The following is a 19,083-nucleotide window of genomic DNA, read 5'->3' on the forward strand; positions in this document are numbered from 1 at the left end:
AACAACCCCAGACCTCCCACCAGAAGTTTCAATGGGGGGTTGCACTAGGCAGGCTCACTGCTACATTTTTGTTCGTGGACTTGGCTTCAGTCTTAGATCTTTAAGATTAATGTATGCCCAAGCTACATTTGAGAGTAGATGCCATGGAACACTCATTTCAGACTGGAGAGGAGGGATGAGTGTGAGCGGGATCACACAGGAACATGCCAACACGCGGCACCTCCTGTAGGACTTCAGATGTTGAGTGACACCAGCATCAAGAAAGGTGTCACCTCAGTGTACCTGGCAGCTGTGCTGGTTCAAAGCATGCAGCAAGGTGAATGAACACATTAGGCAGACAAATGCTTTGCTGATTCAAGTTGCCAGGTCACTGAGTCAGTAGCTCATGTAGCAGCCAGCTGTGAGTAGGGTAAATCCTGCCCTCTGCATTTCACATCTAAGGCCATGCTGCACAATGTTAACATCACAAACAAAACTTCACTTTATGCACAGCGAAAATGTCCAAAGAGATGAGAAATCACTCCATGTAATTTTAAAATTTGCGTGTCTGTGTGTATGTGGACACACAAACACAAATATATATTTGTAGTAAATACATATGAACTTTTATACAATTATAACCACTCCAGTATACCCAAGATAAACTCCTTTCACTCACCAGGACAATACATTGTGTTGCACTGCCAGAATCTCTTGCTCAGTTACCTTTTAAATTAAAATTCTCTTAAGTTCTGCAGAATTGGTCAGTGGAAGGCCAGTCTTTGGCAAGCGGGTATCTGCAGAAAACCAGTGGTGATCCTTCAATATGTGAAGGGTCCCCTCCCAGTTTCCTTCAAGTATCAACTCTGCTTTCATAGAAACACAACCCTGATAAGCCAAGCAGGATTCTTCTTTCAGTATATACAAATAATTCATATCCTCTCTACGCCATGCAATGCAAAAAGTAAAATCACCTTTCCCAGTGATTCTAGTCCAATTTGGCCCTATAACTGTTTTCATTAAAAAGAACAGACACAAACAAACAAATAGAAAAAGCAACTCTCACATAAACCTTAAAAATCAGCAAACAAAGCTCTACTGATTTACATTTCCAAAGGAAATACCTTTTAGTAATAGTTAACTCTGCAGTTGTTAAGTCCAAACATTGCACATATGAGAAATGAGGACGGAAAACTAACAAAGAGCAAGAGTTACTGACTTGTCCAGACTGAGACACACACACACACACGCACCTTTTAAAAACACTTATGCACTTTTTAAAAATTAGTCTGAATCACCTGTGTGATGTCCTTGTTAATTATCAAAGCAGATGAGCTTGAACAAGTCTACTGGAAAAAGCACGACATAAAATTGTGTAATTCAAAGCCTTTGCTGAAAAGTATTTCCAGAAATTAAGTTCTATGTCTCTCAAAGACGTTGCATTATTCATGGATTCTCACATGTTACATTTACTGACACTGATCAGCTGTCAAAGAAAACTGAGCTTGTTTGAGTAACAGACACAAGTAAAAAGAAAAGGAAAAATAAAATCACAGAACTTTGGCAACTATTGAAAAACTGACTCTAAGAGTAGAAACAAAATTACTTTCAAAGGTGGACAAAACAAAGTTTCAGTCTGTCCTATGTATTTTTTACTGACATCAAGCACTGTGATTTTCTTAATGAACTCACTTGAGGGTGTAGAGCTATTTCTAAAAGTAATGTAACAACAGATTGAAGTTTGCACCCCAATATTTTGATACAAACTATGACTGGATATTTCCAAAAGAGTTCCTTTGACACTAAATAGCTATTTTAAAATTTGTAATTAAAAAAATAATCTTTAAACAGTACAAAAACCTAGGTAAAGCAAGTCTCAGTCAGTGTAAGAGAGGACCTCTTAATAAAGGGAAGGTAAATCCTCCTTTGGAGTAGTTACAACAATGCACAGAAATGAGACCAGAAACACAGGTAGTAAGTTACAGGTCTGATTTACTGGAGTTGTTCAGTCATTTCCACCTTAGGGTCACTTCAGGATTGTAGTAATGACCCAGGAAAATATTTCCTAAAAAATAAAATGTTGGGAGGAGAGAGCAGTATCTGTTTCCGCACGCTGAGGATCTGATGCGCTGGAAGGGGCAGCCCTGCCTCCATCAGCTGCTTGCTGCACTGGTGGATGTGCTCAGAGCCAGGAGCATGATGCTCCACCATCCCACCATCCTGTCTTGATCCCTCATGGCTCGCCATGTCTAACTAAGGTCAGGATAAATGGGCCCTTGGGGCAATTTCAACAGATGCTGTGTGCACAGCAGCCAGCGTAGGAAGTTCAGCCTCACTTCTCTAATGGCTCACACACTGCTCTGTGCATGCTCCCAGCTGGGCTTTTCCAATCACTTGCGCCTCATGTTTGCACAACACTTCAGAAGTGTGAAGACTCGGAAATTCTAGACTGTGGTAAAAGATGACTGGAGTTCCAGGGCTAAAACACCTTACTTAGCTCCTGGAAGATCAGACCCCTCACCTCTCCAGTGTTCCATGCCACATACAGGTTTCTGTGCTCACAACAGCCACTGTGCACATCAAATAAAATAGAAGTAACACTCTGATATCAGCAAGGAGCCAGGCTTTTCACCAAAAGTCCTGTGAAAAATCTCAGTTCAACATGTAACTATTAGATTTTTAGTACACGGCCTATCAAGGAATTAGTGTTTTCCTTACAAATATATGGCACTAAGTGTAAAAACTTTATGACCTATTCCAAACATTTGTACCATACTTCACAGCAAAGCTTGAAAAAGAATCCTCTAACTCCCACTTCTTCTAAATATACAGCTGGTGGGAAGCCAGGGTGTCCATGAACGGTCGCACAAGGTTGTCCGTCGAGAAGTAGAAGATCAAGCCAAAGGTGATGGAGATGGGAAGAGCAGGCAGTGCTTTCTTAAAAACAGCCAGCAGTAAAAGTGTTAGGCATAAACCCTGTTAGAGAGAACAGAATAAAAATCACAAGGAGATAACAGTAAGACAGCCAGAAATATATCTGTCACCAACAAGCCAACATACAGATAATTATCTAAATGCACTGTAGAGCACTGCAGACTGCCTGAGCTACCAGCAGCAGAGTATGTATGTGCCACAGCTTCATCTTTCACACAAGTTGGCCAGGTTTTTCCTCAGCAATCTTGAGCACAGCTTTCTGCTGAGAAAGTGGTATAAACAGCTAATGCAGAGGTACAGCTGACCCCAAGAGGTTAATTCCTTTACACATTATTTTACTCCTTGTTCTGTGCCATTATGACTGAAGTACTGATCCAGCAGACGAAAGCGTTTAAATCCTTGTGAACTGCACAGATAGGAGTTCCACTGAAGGTCTCTAATATTTGTAACACATTCCCAGTTTACAAGGTCCCTTAGGGTAAAAAAGGAAAGAAAAACAAAAAATCCCGAAACCTAATCAAACATCCACTGCTGTTCTTTCGGCTGGATTGCTTGTTACAATGGGTGAGTTCTGGTTTTACCTGGATAGCAGGCCAAGATCTGTTTTTTGGAGCATGTGAGGAAGCTATTGTATATTCTGGGTAGATACTGTGGCTAAGTACCTCTAGATTCCTTCACTCATCAGAGCCCTTTTTAATTATTCCATGATGACAAAACTTCAAAGACACCGGGCTTCAAAAATATCAGCAGACAGGATTTTTTAAATTCTTTTTTGTAATCAGTGTTTCTAGACTGCAAACTTGTTCACAATCCACCTGATCCTGTAGTTCTGTTCTTATTCTCTCATGGACCATATCTGGCCTACACCTGCTCTTTAAATCTCATCTCCCTTTAGAGATGTGCTTACTGCTGGGAAACTGGGGGGGACATTTTTGGGAACCAGAAAGCCACGTAGCAGCAAGATTATGAAACTGCAAAAGGAGATGGAACTAGTTTTAACAGTACCACAAAAGACAGAGAATGGGGCATTTGGCCTCACAAGGTGGATGACCAAGAACATTTCCCCCAGCAAAGGGACCCCCCCTGTGCTGGACTGCAGCATATGGAGTTTGGTGATCCTATGGGTTTCTCTGAGCTGTGGGGTCAGAAAGCTACACTGGACAGACTCCAGTGAAGGCAGCTCATTAGTAGTTTGCATGCTTTTTGATGCACAATCGTCACAGTGAGATCTACGTAGGAAAATAGAGGCTCAAGAAGGACATAGTAATCTACTTTCTTTTACATTCTAAAAATCCTGCTGTTGTCTTTCTGGTTAATTTCCATGTTGAGGTAAACAGCAAGTGCATAGTAATTATTTTCCACTCAGGTGGAAGCTTAACAGTGTGTCTTCGTTAGACCTGGCAGGACCAACTCTTTAGCAGCTGCAGTATGTTAGTCATCTGCCCTTACTGATAATTTCCATGGATCTAAGTCTCCTTCCTTCTCATTTTTCCACCTCAAATAGTAGAATAAGATAGGTCCTCATCCTCTTATCTATCAGCTCCCCTTAGCATAACAGAGTTAACCTTTTCAACTACACTTGCTAATCAGTGTGGAGTTGCTAATATTGACTCTTGTGGCTGAAGCAAACACACCAGCAGTTCCCTGGGGCTGTTTCAGCCCCACCACATCCACGCTTGGCTCTGCTCGGATTAGCCTGGATCATTCTGCTGCAGTGCCTGTCTAAAGCCTAGAGACAGAGTATTCCTGAATACCTAGCAGGCTACCTGGACTGATTCAGCAGTGCTCAGCTGCTGGTACTCCTGGCAACACTTCTGTGCTGAACAGGGTGTGACAGAGCTTTTAAAAGCTGCTCACTTACTATGAGAATGGCTACAAAGCAGGCCAGTGTGGTATTCCAGTCTCCACTAGCTGTGGCAGCCGCTTTCCCAACAAGCACGCTGTAAAATATGAAGTCTCCGAGGCCCAGCTTCACACCCCCTGAAAGAAGTGGAAAAAGAAAACAAGTGTTAATTCTCAGCCTCCTGGTTTGCTTCCTCCTGAACAAATTCTTGTCCCCTGGGAGCAGGCAAAGGTTCCTAATCCTGGCTTCCAACCTGGACCCACACATTCCTGAGGAGGCTGAGACTTCCAGCCCCTCTTCCCCCTAATTGCTTTGCTCTCCCTCATTCTCTGAGGTGTTTCCCTGGGCTGCTTCACAAATGAACCAGGTGAGGAAGCCCAAGGACAGAGAGGGACAGAAGTCAGGGGGAAGAAGGAGCTGTTTTAAATAGTACAGGTAGCCAATAGATGTCACTGGAACCACAATCCCAGAACAGATTCTGCAGCAGCAAGAGGTAATACACAGTCAGACTCAAGATCTTCATTGCTCAGCAAGCACAGCTGTTCAAATGAACTGTGATTAGATTAGACTAGGTATCAGAGTGTTAACCACCAAGAGTAAAAATGTCAGGCTCTGACTACATGAAAACAAAGTATAAAGCTTCCCTTACTTTCCTCCTCCTCGAGCTCCTCTAAAGAAGTGATGGGGCGAGTTGGAACAGGACTCCTCGTCTCTGACATCTGAGACTCTGCATGAGAAGGGCTCCTGAGGTGTTCTCTCCCATCCTCAGCTTGGTTCCACAAAAACAGGCCAAGAGTGGATTAAGGGAAAAAAAAAAAAGAGAGAAACACAAGAGGAGACAGCTACATTTATAACATGTTACAGCCCATGAAATCCACACTCCTGTGAAGCTGCCCTGCAGTGGCTAAGCCCTTTGTCTCCTGGAGATGTGACCATCAGGACCAGCTGAAGCAGGGACATTTAGTGGCTTTGAGGGAAACATGTGTGTTATTGTTTGGAACAGTTGGAAGCGTGGGTGTTCACAGCTTCTCTGGCAGCCACCCAGGAGCTCAGTGGCTTTAACAAGGGAGCACGTACACAGACATAACATTGCTCTGCACAGCCCAGAATGACAAGGCAAATCCACCAAAGTTAATGTGCATTCCCATAGTGTTACACCTCTGGGGTGGAGGTGCTCAGGTATTCCCGAACCAGTCATATAACCAAAATGGATGACTAAGAGGATTGCCATTTGTGAGAGAAGTCCTGAGTCACACTGACATTCTTGGAGCTGACTGTTCACATATAGAAAGCAAGACACATCTCATTGTCCACAAATTTAACTTTTTTCCCCCCTCTGTTAAAGCACATCTGACAGAGCCTTTGGCAGTACTTTTGGAAGCAGCCAGTCTGTGATACATGACTTTATCTGACAACTCCTATTTTTCAGAAGCTCCTACAAACTCTTCAGTCCATGTCAGTTTGACAGGTTACTGTTGCTGCAGGTGCAAGCAGACTGTGATCTGGGACACAGAGCTTCCCCAGAGCATTCTGTACCTCTCGGCATGTAGTCTGTGCCTGCTCTGTGCCCCATTTCACAGCAGGTTTGTGTCCCTGCCATTCCTTGGTATGTCAGCTGCTTCATCCTGAAATAAGCAGCTTGTTCAGTTATCAAACCTTTGCACACATTTATTGCCTTAACATTCAAAAGTACTGTCATCTCTGAGGTGCAACAGGACTAGATGGGAAGTCCTCTCAAAACTACATGTAAGATTTGATTCAGTCACCTTAAAACTGCAGTTTAATTTGCATCTCAAGAAGATAAAGGCACCCAAATTACTGCAGAACCAGCTACAATGTAACCTTGAATCACAAAAGCTACTGGTGGGTAACTGCCTTAACACAAGGCTTTACCCAAGGGTAAAGATATTTATTTTCTTTAGCAGGGTGAGCCATAGAGCACTTACAGAGAGGTGCTCCATGGCACTGGTCTGAATACAACACTGAAGTTTACCAGCTCATCAGTATTATATTTAGAAGCCTATGTTGTAATTTACCATCCCCAGTATGGAAAAATATAAATCCCCACTAGCTCACTTTCAGCTTTGACTTCAGTACACCAAAAAAAAGTGAGAACAACACTTTTGTTTGATTTGTTGTTTGTTTGGGTTTTTTTTAAATAAAAGTGGCCTGGAGCTTCCTACACTGTCTGCTCATCTTTGCTGCCAGTCCTAACAGCAGGTTTATGAACATCACTGAGTTCTGCAAGTAACAACACTGAAAAAAAATCCATCCATCAGGATTTGGGAGCTTATGTTTGCATTCAGTCTCAAACATATTCATTATTTCTGTAGGACAGTGCTCTGTATGGGAGAGGAACACGCAAACAAACCTGCATCCCATGTCTGCTGACTTGGAGCTCTTGCTGCTGTGTCTGGCTTTGCCATTCCAACTGTCCACATCATAGCAGCTGGAAGAAAGAAAGTAATCACCTGCATAAAACATTTGCCACTATATCTCAGAGGAAATAAGTATTTAGCTGTCCCTGAAAATACAAACCCCTGCCCCTGTAAATGCTTCTAAAACACTCAACTGCTTTTCCTAGCACTGAGACAGCAAGGTGGGAGAAAGCCAAGGCAATGTATCCATTTGGTTTTTAAGAAAGTCCCAGGGCACAAGTAGCTAAGAGTCAGTATAATCTTCTCTGTGGATTAAAGAAAGCAAAATTCCAGAACTAGGGTCCTCAACTCCTTTGGTTTCTTCCCGATTTCTGGCTCTTCTCTTCAAAGAAAACAATTTCCCAGGGAATGGTGGTAATACAAAAGGTAACCAGAAGTAAACTAACAAAGCTTGCTCATGTTCTGCTAAAGGTACAGCACACAAGTGAGGGATTACAGGAGTTGTCAGAATGCAAGTTTTCTCTCTGCCTGTTGTGGTTCCATCCTGTCAAAATATTGCATATTAATGTTTTGGTTCCAATAGAACTGATGTTTGGGGGTTTATTCTTGGGATCCTTAAACTGAAAAGGAATACAAAAAATTCCAAAATCAGCGGAAGGGAACTCAAATCAGCTTTTTATTTAAGTGTGCATCAGTCTCCCTGATGTTACAGAAGCTAAGCTAAACAAAATAAGCTAAGGCAAACACAGTGCCTGCTTTTCCACGATGATCTCAGCCAAGGTGATGTTTTTGCATCTAGAGGGAGCCCCAGAATGTCATCTTGCAATGGGGACGCTGACATTCTGCACAACAACTTTTTGTTCAGTATTTATTATTTGCTGAACTGCATTCTCCTTTAGGGAAGCTCCTGTTTGTTAACTAAAGCATGTGAAAGACTTCATCTAGATTGTCTCAGGTCTGTGTAACAGAATCTCCTGTAAAAGGGAAGGCAGCTGAGGTGAACTGAGGCTCTGCTTGGAACACATAAAGGCATTTATGCAACATTAAATGCTTGAAGAAAAAAAAAATCCATCAGGTTGTAGGCATCCTCAGCTTAGCACCAAACATTTGGGAATAACCCTTCATCTTCCAAGTGATGTAATGAAAAAGTCACTGAGGTCCATGAAGCACTCGAGTTCAGGTCCTATGAGTGTTGAGTCTTCTGCCTTCCAACAATCTTATCTTAGGCATGTGGATACCTCAGGACAAGGGCACCAGACACTGTGGTAGTTAAAGAGCCCAAGAAAGCCAGGGGAGAGATGACTGATTCTGTTTGCAGAGCAATATTGAATGGAGCCCTTTGCAAAGCGAGGAGCCAAACAATGAACAATAAAGCAAAAATATTCTAAGCACTGGCATCTGTACAGTACAGAGGGCAAGAGGGGGCTGCAGGAAGCATGGAGCTTTATCACATGTTTGAAGTGTGTCTGTAAAGTATACACACAATGAATAAATGTATTGAGTGAGCATCACCTCATCACAGAACTTGGCAAACACTGCTGCCCACCTCACACAGGGTTTTGTGTGCAGAAAAAAAGAGGCACATTCTGCACTATATTCATGAAAGGATTAATCTGTTTCTGAACATCCAGCTTCGCAAGGTCAATGTGGGCTCCCTTTGGCTAATTATAGTTAGCAACATTGTAACTGATAAACAAGGCCTTCTACAAATTCCAGAATATAACTGGACACCCTTCTTAAGGCAAGAGAGTAGCTAAGACAGTGCTCTTTGCTTTGACACAGACATAGAGCTTCGTCTGGCTAAAAACATTAACTTTGTAATATTACTCACAGGAATATATCAATGCAGGGAAAATGGGCTCATTTCTCTCCTGTGCAGTTTCTACCAGCATTCTCAGTGGCCCCTTGGGACAGAGAACAGCCATCAGATCTGCAGAAAGAAAAGGACCAATCTCATCTTGAACTGTCATGCATATTTTACATTCTTTATCTTTAAGATGTTCTCTCCTTAAATCTACATCTATCCTTACAAACCAGATGATTTCCTGAATGCCACTTTCCACCACTTTGCATAACTCTAGCTGTTTTAAGTCCCTGAAAGTGTTGTTCTCTTAAAATACCATCTCCAAGCCTTAATGTAGTAATAAGAGTTTTCACTGTGCTAATCCTATAAAAAGCCCCTTGAGAATACCACACGAGTTCTTTGAAAGCTGATGGCAGCATTTCACTGAGATGTTAAATTTAATTAGAGGAGGAGTGGGGGTGCTTTGTTCACATTCCACAATCCATCACTACGTACTCTGGCTCTGTGCTTCACATGCAGGAAGGCCTTCAGCCCTCTTTGCCCACCCTCTCTCCTCCATTACATCTCCTCCCTCTTGTTCTGCAGGTTCTCTTGAAATTTAGAACTCATACCAAAATCCATGATCTCTTGACAACAATAAACAAAACCTGCAAGACTGTCAGGTCTGCTGCTGATAAAAATCCAGCCACCCCTACCATGCAGTCAGGTGAGGTTCAGTCCTTCCCTGACTTGGTGATCCACTTTGAAAGACCTGGTTGAGGTACACTACCTACACCAACAATTAGCAAGAGACAAGGCAGGGAGTCAAATTAATAGCCTATCTGACACTTTCTAAAGCTTTTAGCACCATGAAGTTGGTTTTTTGGAAGGACATACAGAGTCCTGAGATTGCCACAGAGTAACCTCTCCAGGAGCCACACCTTGAGAGTCACAACCCCAACTTACCGTAGATGGAGATTGCGCCTAGAATCACCCATGCTGACCACTCAGGTAGATACTTAATGAACACCAATGCCATTAGAGCACTGATCATAATGAGGTAAGCTTGCTGGAGCTGCAAGGGACCTTTCCAGTGGATGCAAATCATTCCAACAGCTCCAAAATTCCAGATGACTATGAACAGAGTGGGATAATCCATGGCCACGTTGTACGTCTTCAATACTTCCCTGGAATACCACAAGAAAATTTAGCTAAGCAGTGAAGGCAAGTGACATGCAAAGTAAAACAAAAGGTAAGGCTGTAGTTAAACAAAAAAGTCCCCAACTATACCAGGAGGAAGCAGAATAGAGCAACTCTCATCATGAAAGGGGAACCTGCCCTTTATCTACCTGCTGCTCTGAGCTCTGTTCCTCCTGTCTGAGATGGATGTGCTGTGTTAGCACCCCACTGCCTTAGTCCTCAGTGCAACAGCAATTCCAAGGGTTTGAGCTGGCAGGATTTCAAGTCTTAAATGAGCATAGGCCTGTGGCTACATGACTGTCTACAACAAAGAAATCCTGTCAGTGTCATCCCACCAGGTGCAATATGCTCACAGTTAAAAATGAGAATGTCTTAACAAATGTCACCCACAAGTTGAAAGTTTCCTTTCACCTGAGCTGGGAGCTAAGGGAATGAGCTTGAAACAATGTTGTCCAAGAAAAAAGACAAATCGGGAAAGTAACTTGGCACATGAAGTGGCTTTCCACATGCTTCTCAATGTATAATCCAGGGCCTCTGTACCACAAGATTCAGCCTGTTCATTTCATGCTCACAGTATCACTTCCCAGCAATTTTTGTAAAACTGAGCATTGACTATTAATGATCTTCTTTCCCAGTTTTTAGAAAAGAAAGCTATCTTCTTCTAACAACACTTAAAAATCCATTTGGAGAAGGGAAGACATTCCTTTTCTTGTTCAAAGTGGGAATTCTCAGCCAAGAGGTGAAGGAGCCCTGAACTGCCAGGTTACCTGCACCATTCCCACTTACCCGAGGTATATGTAGGTAAAGAGGAAGAGCAGCATCAGGGAGGACAGGATCAGCCAGCCATGGATGAACTATCAAGGGCAAGAAGAGACAGTGATTGGAGGGGCTGTTACTCCTGCACAGGTGACAGAACTGCAGCTCAATAGTCTCCTTCTGCACTCCTCTTCCAGTGGCCAAAGACCCTGCCTTCCCTATGGTCAGTGAAGGAGGAGGGACAGCCAGTTCCTCCCGGTTCTCCCACTTTCGTTTTGTATTCTGTCCCCTAGCGTTTTAGCTGGTTTGGGTTTATTGCAGTCTCTGGTCTAAGCATTTTCATGGGTATTCAGGCTGGCTGCTAGCTCACACAGGCGAGCGCATTCTTTCTGTTAGCTAGGAAGGAGGAGGGGTTTTCCCAAGGCTGAAAAATAAACTCTGTCTTTGGGACAAGTTTAAAAAGCAGGAGTGGACAGAGCTCAAATGCTGGGCTGGTACCACATGTAAGAACTCCCTGAGCACCATAGAACCTGAATGTGCCTTTCTCTCCAAGCCTTGTGCTCCTCTACCAGAGCTTCCACAGGCAGAAATAATACCAGTTCCCACAAAGCTTGTGTGAAATGTCTTAAGAGAAGGCATTCACAGTAAATAGTATAACTTAGTCCACAAGTACAAATCGCAAAACATTTGGATCAGCTGCAGAAGACTCAGACCTAACACAAAGTAGCAGACCTTGTTTTTAAGGGCCTGCCATTAGTGACAAAATAATAGCAAAGCCTATTCAGAGCCACAGCTCCATCACTACTGACAAAAAACTTCGGCACAGTATGATTCCTGCTGTGCCCAAGATGAGGATGAGCCAGTGCAGTGCCTGTGTCTCTCACTGCCATGCAAGGCCCATTTGATCCCAGGCTCAGAGCACAGAGATGGAAAAGGCTGTGGCACGGATGCTTTACCTTGTAGCAGCGATATTTATAGAGCAGCACTAGGAACACAGTCATTACAATGATGACACTGATCATTACGATGGTGTTCAACACCGAGTTCAAGAGACGCTGGCCCACAGACGGGGTGTCCTCACTGAAAGGGGTGTAGATCCTGCAGGATAAAGCAAAAGCTATATAAAGTATAGATATTCTCTTCCAACTATCTCTCCCAGATAAAACCAGACCTCTCTGTGTGTGGGAAAGAAAGGGAGGTAGAACTGCCAAGGACAGCAAACATGAGATGTAGGCTGGGCTCAAGTTAATTATCAACTAAAGATTAGTGGTCTCTATCAAAAGCACGTTCTTACAGAGCAGCCGGGTTCCCAGCTGTTCTGAAATGGGGGACACCCTTTCTTTCCACACTTGGTAGGAGAGTCTTAGACTCTTTTATCCCTTCTCACCACCCTACACCCCTTTCCCCATTTTGTTTCCTTTGATTCAGTTCAAGGGACCACAGTCCCCCTTTGTCCATGCCATATGTGAAGCAGTTACAGCCCCAGGAGCCAGGCACTGTCAGCAGGAGCTGGATAGAATTACGTATCCACACCACGAGCCTTTAGGAACCAGAAATATCACCAGGAAATGAGACACTCATCCAAATGAACATGCTATTCCCTCATTGCTGCCAGCTAGTGAGTGAACAGTCTAGGAGTTCAGCCTGGGCCTTTTCTGCTGCAGAAGGAAGCAGTTTCATTATTGTGGTGCTCTCAGGGCACCATAAATGACAGTGCTAACGCATCAGTGTAACGCAGGCGTGGGAAAAACTTACACAGGTGAACATAGCATACTTCAGGAAGCTCTCCCTCTGTTTCTACAGCCACCTTCACCTGTGTAAAGGTTCTCCCAGCCTGCCAAGGAAGCACTCTGCATGCACAGAGGGTGTGTGTGGAGCAGGGGGTCCCACATACTGAGGCTGTTTGCAGAGCCCACTTACAGCTGCCCGTTTTTCTCCGTATAGAAGCGCACTGACTTTATGGTGGCGACGACAACAATCATACAAAGGGTGACAGGCACAAAGAGCATGATTACATGCTTTGCTCCATATTTCAGAGTCAGTTCCTCTTCTTCATTTTCCAGGATGCTTTCTCTCACTGGAACACCTGAGCCGGACATTTCTCCAGCAGCAATATTGTTTGGGCCACGGCTGCCGCCTGCTCGCCTCTTCTGAAAAGAAATATTTGCATGTGTGTAAGATGCTTCTTTTCTTTGTGTTCAAAGCTTGATTCCATCATATCTCACGAGGCTGCTGTAGGCCTCCACAGCACAGCAGCCGAGTCCTAATAGAAAGGTATCAACTGAACAATACAATTAGAAATTCCATTAAATTCCATTGCAAACAGGTTGCCATAGTTTTTAAACCAATTTCTTGAATATCTAAGGACCTCTTCAAATACACATATATAGACAGAGACATGAACATGAAGGGCAAGATGCCCAGAAGTAGACAGAGAAGATGTCATCTAAGGTGACAAAAGCTTGACATGTTCCTCCTCTCTCAGCAATGCTGTGCTTGCTTTATCCCGCTGCTTTGCTGGCACCTGGACTAGATTCTCTTCTAACATTAGCTGCATCTGACCAGAGCAGACAAAGGGTATTTGGCAAAACAAGAAAAGCCAAAAAGGATGTCCTGCAACAGTCATATGTGCATCGGGTCCTGATTAAAAGCCTGTATCTTTACCAAAAGGAAGGAAAAGGGAGGAGTATATATGGAGATAAAAATGGGGGAAAAGTCAGAGTGGAGGAAATGGCAACAGGCAGTGCTGCTGCTGGCTGAGTGTGACACCAGGGAAACAACAACCCTAGAATCCAGTCTGGTAGGAGGGATTGAGGGGTAGCAGGACTACTTCTGCCACTACACCCTGTGAGGGACACACACCTACCCTATGTGCCTGTGCTTCCCCTGCTTCTGAGGCTTGCAGGCCATCCTGGTAGGAGGGTACTGGAGGGCTCTCTGCAGACATCAGGGATGTTCTCTCATTGCAGGGCTCCTCCTCGCTGTCCGAATTGTTCATGAACGTGATCATCGCCGCTGTGCTCAGGAGGGCACAGCCAAGCACTACCCAAGGCTGTGGGGACAAGCAGAGCAGAGGGGAAGAAAACAATGAACACCAACCACACTGCAAATAACTGAAAGTCTGAAGAGGATTCAGCAGGTCTCAGCAGGGAAGCTCCAGCACACCACGCAGCTCCATCTCCTCCCAAGAGCAGATTTATCCTGCCCTCACCCAGGCATGACAATCCCTTCAGTTCAAGTCCCTGGGACTGCTGCAGGCACGGATATCAGCAAAATGCAGCACTAAAAAAACTTACTTTTTCTTTACCACAGCTTTCACACTTGCTGCCTCTATCTCCCCTCTCCCATCAGTATGCCTTACCTTCCAAAAAAGGAGGTTTCTCAGTGTTTGTTTGGCAGGGGCCAGACACAGATTCACCTCGCACGCTGGCTGCCTGTCAGAAAGCTCAGCTCTTACACAACACTCCCGTGAGCATCAGCAAGGAGCAGAAGTTTCTGAGTAACCTGGAGCCTCAGCTTTACATAAGGCCCTAATCAGGAGCTACATGCTGTCTTATGACTGTTTATTAACCAGATGAATTTTATTAGCAGTGCTTCTCTTTGCTGATGAAGAGGTTTGCATAGCAAGGGAAACACCTGTCTCCTTTTAAGAGAGCCACTTGTGGGTTTTTCCTTATGTTGTCTTGTGATTAGAAGCAAAAAACTACTTGAATGGGCAAAAACACGGAGAATAAATGTCAGGGCTAGAGATGCTTGGCCTCTTTTCACCTACTGCTATGCAGAAAAGCAGGCAAAGCAGTGACAGAGTGCAGAAAGGAAAGAACAGCTCTTCTTTCCAGACACCAGAGGGAGAAGGTGCACTGCCCTGAACATGGCAGAACAGCCTTCAAATCGGGATTTCAGGAAGTTATAAATGCAACTAGTAGGAAAATTCCTTTCAGCATTTATTAAGGCAGCTTAACAAAGCAAGTAATTAATCACTTTTCTGATACTCAGCCACTTGTCCACGAGCAAAACCATACCTCTAATGCATTGTCAGCAGTTATATCTACCAAAACAACTCTCCTCTACAGAACCTTACCCAAGTTCCTGTGTCTCAGGAAACAGAAGAGGAAGCTGAAGAAGCCACGTGATTTGGACACAGTCACTTAAATCTGAATCATACATTCACAGCCCAACCAGCACATCAGAGTATTTACTTTGAAGATCTGTGAGATGTTCTCGCTTCTCACTAAAGAAACTGAAATTCACTTTGGAGGAAGGAAAGAGGGAGGTGTAGGAGAGCCCTCCTTTCTTTCACAGCCTCCTCAACACATCTGCACCTTCAAGAAATTTTAGAACATCAACTCAATCCACCCAAGTGAAACATTTTTCAGACATCTGCTCCTTCCCTGGCTTCTCTTGCTTTTTCATATAGTTTTGTTCCTCCTCTGGTGATAGAAATGGTACATTATGGGAAGCAGAAGCAGGGCTAACCCTCACACCAGGCCTGTCAGCTTCATAGTAATCCCATGTTCTTACTGAGTGAGCTGCTTAACACTTGTGTGCTTATTTCTTACAGAGACCAAGATCTCCTCTCTGGATGCTTGACACACTTTATTTAATTATTTTCTCTTTAAATATTTATTTTATTAATCAATTATATTTAAATATTTGTTACTACAGTAATTAAAAATTATTTAATAAATCATTTTACTATTTATAAATAATAAATAAATATATATTTGTTATAATATATATAATAAATATAATTATTATTTATAAATTATTTGCTCACTCTTTTGCCTGAGCACCTGAGGGCTCACAATTTACAGCTGGGACACCAGACTCTGCTCCACTTCTAGGATTTAGGTCTTTAAAGAAGTCAGATCCACAGTCATTCAGTCATGACATACTTCTGGATGAGGAACAGGATAAGTTATTCATGCCACAGGATCTGTGACCTACAGGATTTAAATAACTCTCAAAGGCTTCTGCTCATGCCAGAGACCAAGGAGGAAATAAAGCTTTACTCACTGATAGTTTGGGACCAATATTTAGGTTTTAACAACCCAATCAAAATACTGAAGAACTTTTTCTCCCATTACTTAAGCAATCATTTTTGCTACATAAAGAGAGCAATTCTGCAGAGGATTTTGAAGGGACAGCCATTTAGCCTACTTTCAATACCCTAGTTATGCTCACTGGAGGAGTTAAACCAATAGCAAAACCACTGTGCCAATTACTAACCTTCACAGTTACGTGGGAAGAAATAAATGTTGAAATACAGCCAATTTTAAGGACATTTTCTCCTAGGCTCCCCCAGCAAGGATATGGACATGCAGAGGTGCCATGATACTTCTGCTCAGCAAGCAGATTCAGACCTGAACACAGCTTCACTGTCCCTTGTTTGCACAGCCATGGTTCCAGTGAGGGCTGACACATCTGCCCCGCCACAGAGCCAGCAGGGATTTTACCTAATGCCACTATTTATTGATCAGGGGTGCACTTTGAACTGGCACCAAGGCTGTGCTGGCTGCCGGAGAGAGCTGTGGTTGGAGCAATGTGTCCCCCAGGGCAGGAAGGACCAGCCTGGTCACTGTCACACTCGTGCCCAGCACGACAGCACCCTTTGGGCTGAGCAGAGGGAAAGAACAGAAAGCCAGGGATTTGTCTGGCAAATAAAAAGGGAGCCACAGAGCACCAGGCAGCTAAGACAGGGGTGTTACAAAGCCACACTGTTTTCTGGTCTCATTTCACTACTTAAAATAAGGAAAAGGGTCTTGTGCAAATTGCTTCTGCCTGCCAAAAGGATGCTGCAGACACCACAATGGAAAGCAAGGGAGCTTCTTTCCTACTCGTACTCATGACAGCAAGTATGTCTGTGCAAATTGACTGTTTTTCTAGGCTGAACTGAAGAAGGGAGAAGGGCAGCTCAGGAATGGAAAACATGGAGCGCTGAGATAAATGTAAGCTGTTTCTGTATTCACAGAAAGCTTTAGAGCATGATCTACCAAATACATTAACATGCCAGGCCATTATCAAACTGAAGCACTGAGTTATATCAGGCAAGGTTCTCCTCTCTGCCTCTCAAACCATCAGGTCCCATTCAAAAAAAAATCATACCATGCTTAAGAGCAAAATGACCCAACTCTCAAAACTGTATAGAAAAAATGCAAGAGGACAAAACGTCGGCCAGTAGTAAGTGCTTCTCAGAAGAGCTGAGGTGGGAACACAATTACTCCTGCTTTACAGCAGTCTTGTGAATCCTGAAGGGAAGCAGGAGTCCCCAGTTCTCTTTTCAGATGTCCTTCATGCAAGAGACCTCTTTCCTCAACTGCAAGAAACCAGCTTTATGGACTTTGATTAAACTGGGCCAGTTCACTAATTAAGATCTAGCCTGTTTGCCTTTTATTTTCATGCTGCAAACAATCTAAATCCTTTGCTTTGCATTTCATCCACCACAAATAATACCTCCACAATATACAGCACAGAATATATACTGCTATAGCCTGGCAGAATACTTAATTATCCACTTGAGAGTTAAAATTCCTTCTTATCCATATTGCTCTCTTTGATGGCAATTAGATTAGGAAAAATTTATTTTCTTTGCTATATTTAGATCAAGAGAAAGCTCTGAGATGATACTGACAGCCTGATGTTCTCCCAAGTTTTGGCTGCTGTTGATAAATATGAAGAGAACGAAATAAACTTAAGAAATCAGAAGTGGTGGGGCCAAAATTAGGAGGAGAGATTTCCATGCTCTGCCAATAAATACAGTCAGAACAGGCATGCTGCTAAAATGACAGGGGACTTGGAGCACACCATCTCAGAGCACAAATACCACTCCCTTTCAGCCCCAGGAACACAAAAATGACAAACCACAAGATGCTGTGGGAAGTAGTAAAGATTTGTAGCTTTCTATCTACATTGTGGCTGAACTAGCACTGCTTCCTCTTGTCCCACAAAAAAGGCTCAAGATGTAGCCCCAAGGGGCGATTCTGCTGGCAGAGCTGAAAGCAGACACTGCCTGAGAGGGTCAGAAGGAGGGTCAGGAGGATTATTCTGCCAGCACTGAGCCCGAATACTCCATGAGCCAACTCCCTGTCACAGCACCAAGGCACCACAGCCCTGCGGAGCTGCTCACACAGCTAAAACCTCCACGCCTGGGAGCAGCAACTCCGGATCCCAGTATTGCCGAGGGCATCAGAGCCAGCAGCGGCTGGAGGTGACACTTCGGGGACACCCAAGGACACCCGTGCCGGGGCTGAGTTCCTGTGTCCTGCCTGTCCCTGTCCCTGCCCTGGCCCCGCAAGGGGACACGGGCACACAGCGGGGCTGGGCCCTGCGCATCCCAGGCGCACGGCCCGGGACACCGACAGCAAACATGAAAGAAAAGCGGAAAAAAAAAACAAACTCAAGACAAGCCCAAGCTCAGCAGGCAGAGACTGTGCAGGAGCCAGAGGAGCTCCTGCCTCCATGCCGATGTTCTCGCTCCCCAGCTGCCCCTCTGGGCGCTTAAAGAACTCTGCCTGTCTCCCGAGGGGCGCCGGAGGCGCTTCCAAGTGAAAGCCGGGACACGCCGCCCCCGCCCAGGAGAAACAGGTACACGGCTATTTTAACACACGTGCGTACACAAACACACATGGAAATATGTAAATTTTATATAAAATATGCACCTATATAGAACATGCATTTATACACACCAAGACACAGGCAGCTCTGGGATGCGCGGCGACCCCGAGACCCCGCGCGAACGCCGGCGGCTGGCCTGGCCAGGCCCGTCCCAGCCCGCCCCATACACAGCCCGCAGCATGCCGATCCCGATCCCGCCTCCCAACCCCGCATCCCGGTGCCGGTGGCGGCGGCGCGCCCCGGCCGGCCCCGCTGTTTACCTGCTCCCGGCACCGCACGCGCCCCCCGCCGCTCCCATTGGCTCCCGCCCCAGCGCCGGCCGGGAGGGACGGCCAAGCACGCCCATTCGTCGCCGCAGCCGTCGCTCAGCGGTTGTCCCCGCCTATGGGCCGCTCTCCTCCAATAGGAGAGAAAAAGGGGAAGAGGATCGGCCAATAGGAAGGCGGCTCTGTCCCCGCCCGCCCGGTGCTCGGCGGCGGCCTGTGAGGCGGCGGCGCCGCCATGGTGGGGCGGGTGCGGGCCGTGCCCCAGCCTCGGGGAGCGCCCAGTCCCGCAATGGCTGGAGTTGGAATGGGTCGTGAAGGTCATCCAGTGCC

General features: G+C 44.8%; 1 protein-coding gene across 3 annotated transcripts; it reads right to left on the reverse strand.

Moving 5' to 3' along the window:
- Window positions 1-527: 527 nt before the first annotated feature.
- On the reverse strand, window positions 528-18,806 carry PSEN2 (presenilin 2). Of its 3 annotated transcripts, none has more exons than XM_038132524.1 (11): window positions 18,748-18,806; window positions 13,740-13,925; window positions 12,794-13,023; window positions 11,830-11,971; window positions 10,904-10,971; window positions 9,884-10,104; window positions 8,966-9,064; window positions 7,128-7,205; window positions 5,406-5,525; window positions 4,775-4,893; window positions 528-2,955 (listed from the first exon to the last, which is right to left on the reverse strand). In XM_038132524.1, exons 2-11 carry the CDS (start codon window positions 13,881-13,883, stop codon window positions 2,800-2,802), a joined length of 1,377 nt encoding a protein of 458 aa, XP_037988452.1. In that variant the 5' UTR covers window positions 13,884-13,925; window positions 18,748-18,806; the 3' UTR covers window positions 528-2,799. The 3 variants fall into 3 exon arrangements, with proteins under 3 accessions (XP_037988452.1, XP_037988454.1, XP_037988455.1); XM_038132526.1 differs by lacking the exon at window positions 18,748-18,806 and adding an exon at window positions 18,559-18,678; XM_038132527.1 differs by lacking the exon at window positions 18,748-18,806 and adding an exon at window positions 14,170-14,193.
- Between the last annotated feature and the right edge of the window lie 277 nt (window positions 18,807-19,083).

Source organism: Motacilla alba, chromosome 3 (genome assembly GCF_015832195.1).
Source record: "Motacilla alba alba isolate MOTALB_02 chromosome 3, Motacilla_alba_V1.0_pri, whole genome shotgun sequence".
Taxonomy (NCBI): domain Eukaryota; kingdom Metazoa; phylum Chordata; class Aves; order Passeriformes; family Motacillidae; genus Motacilla; species Motacilla alba.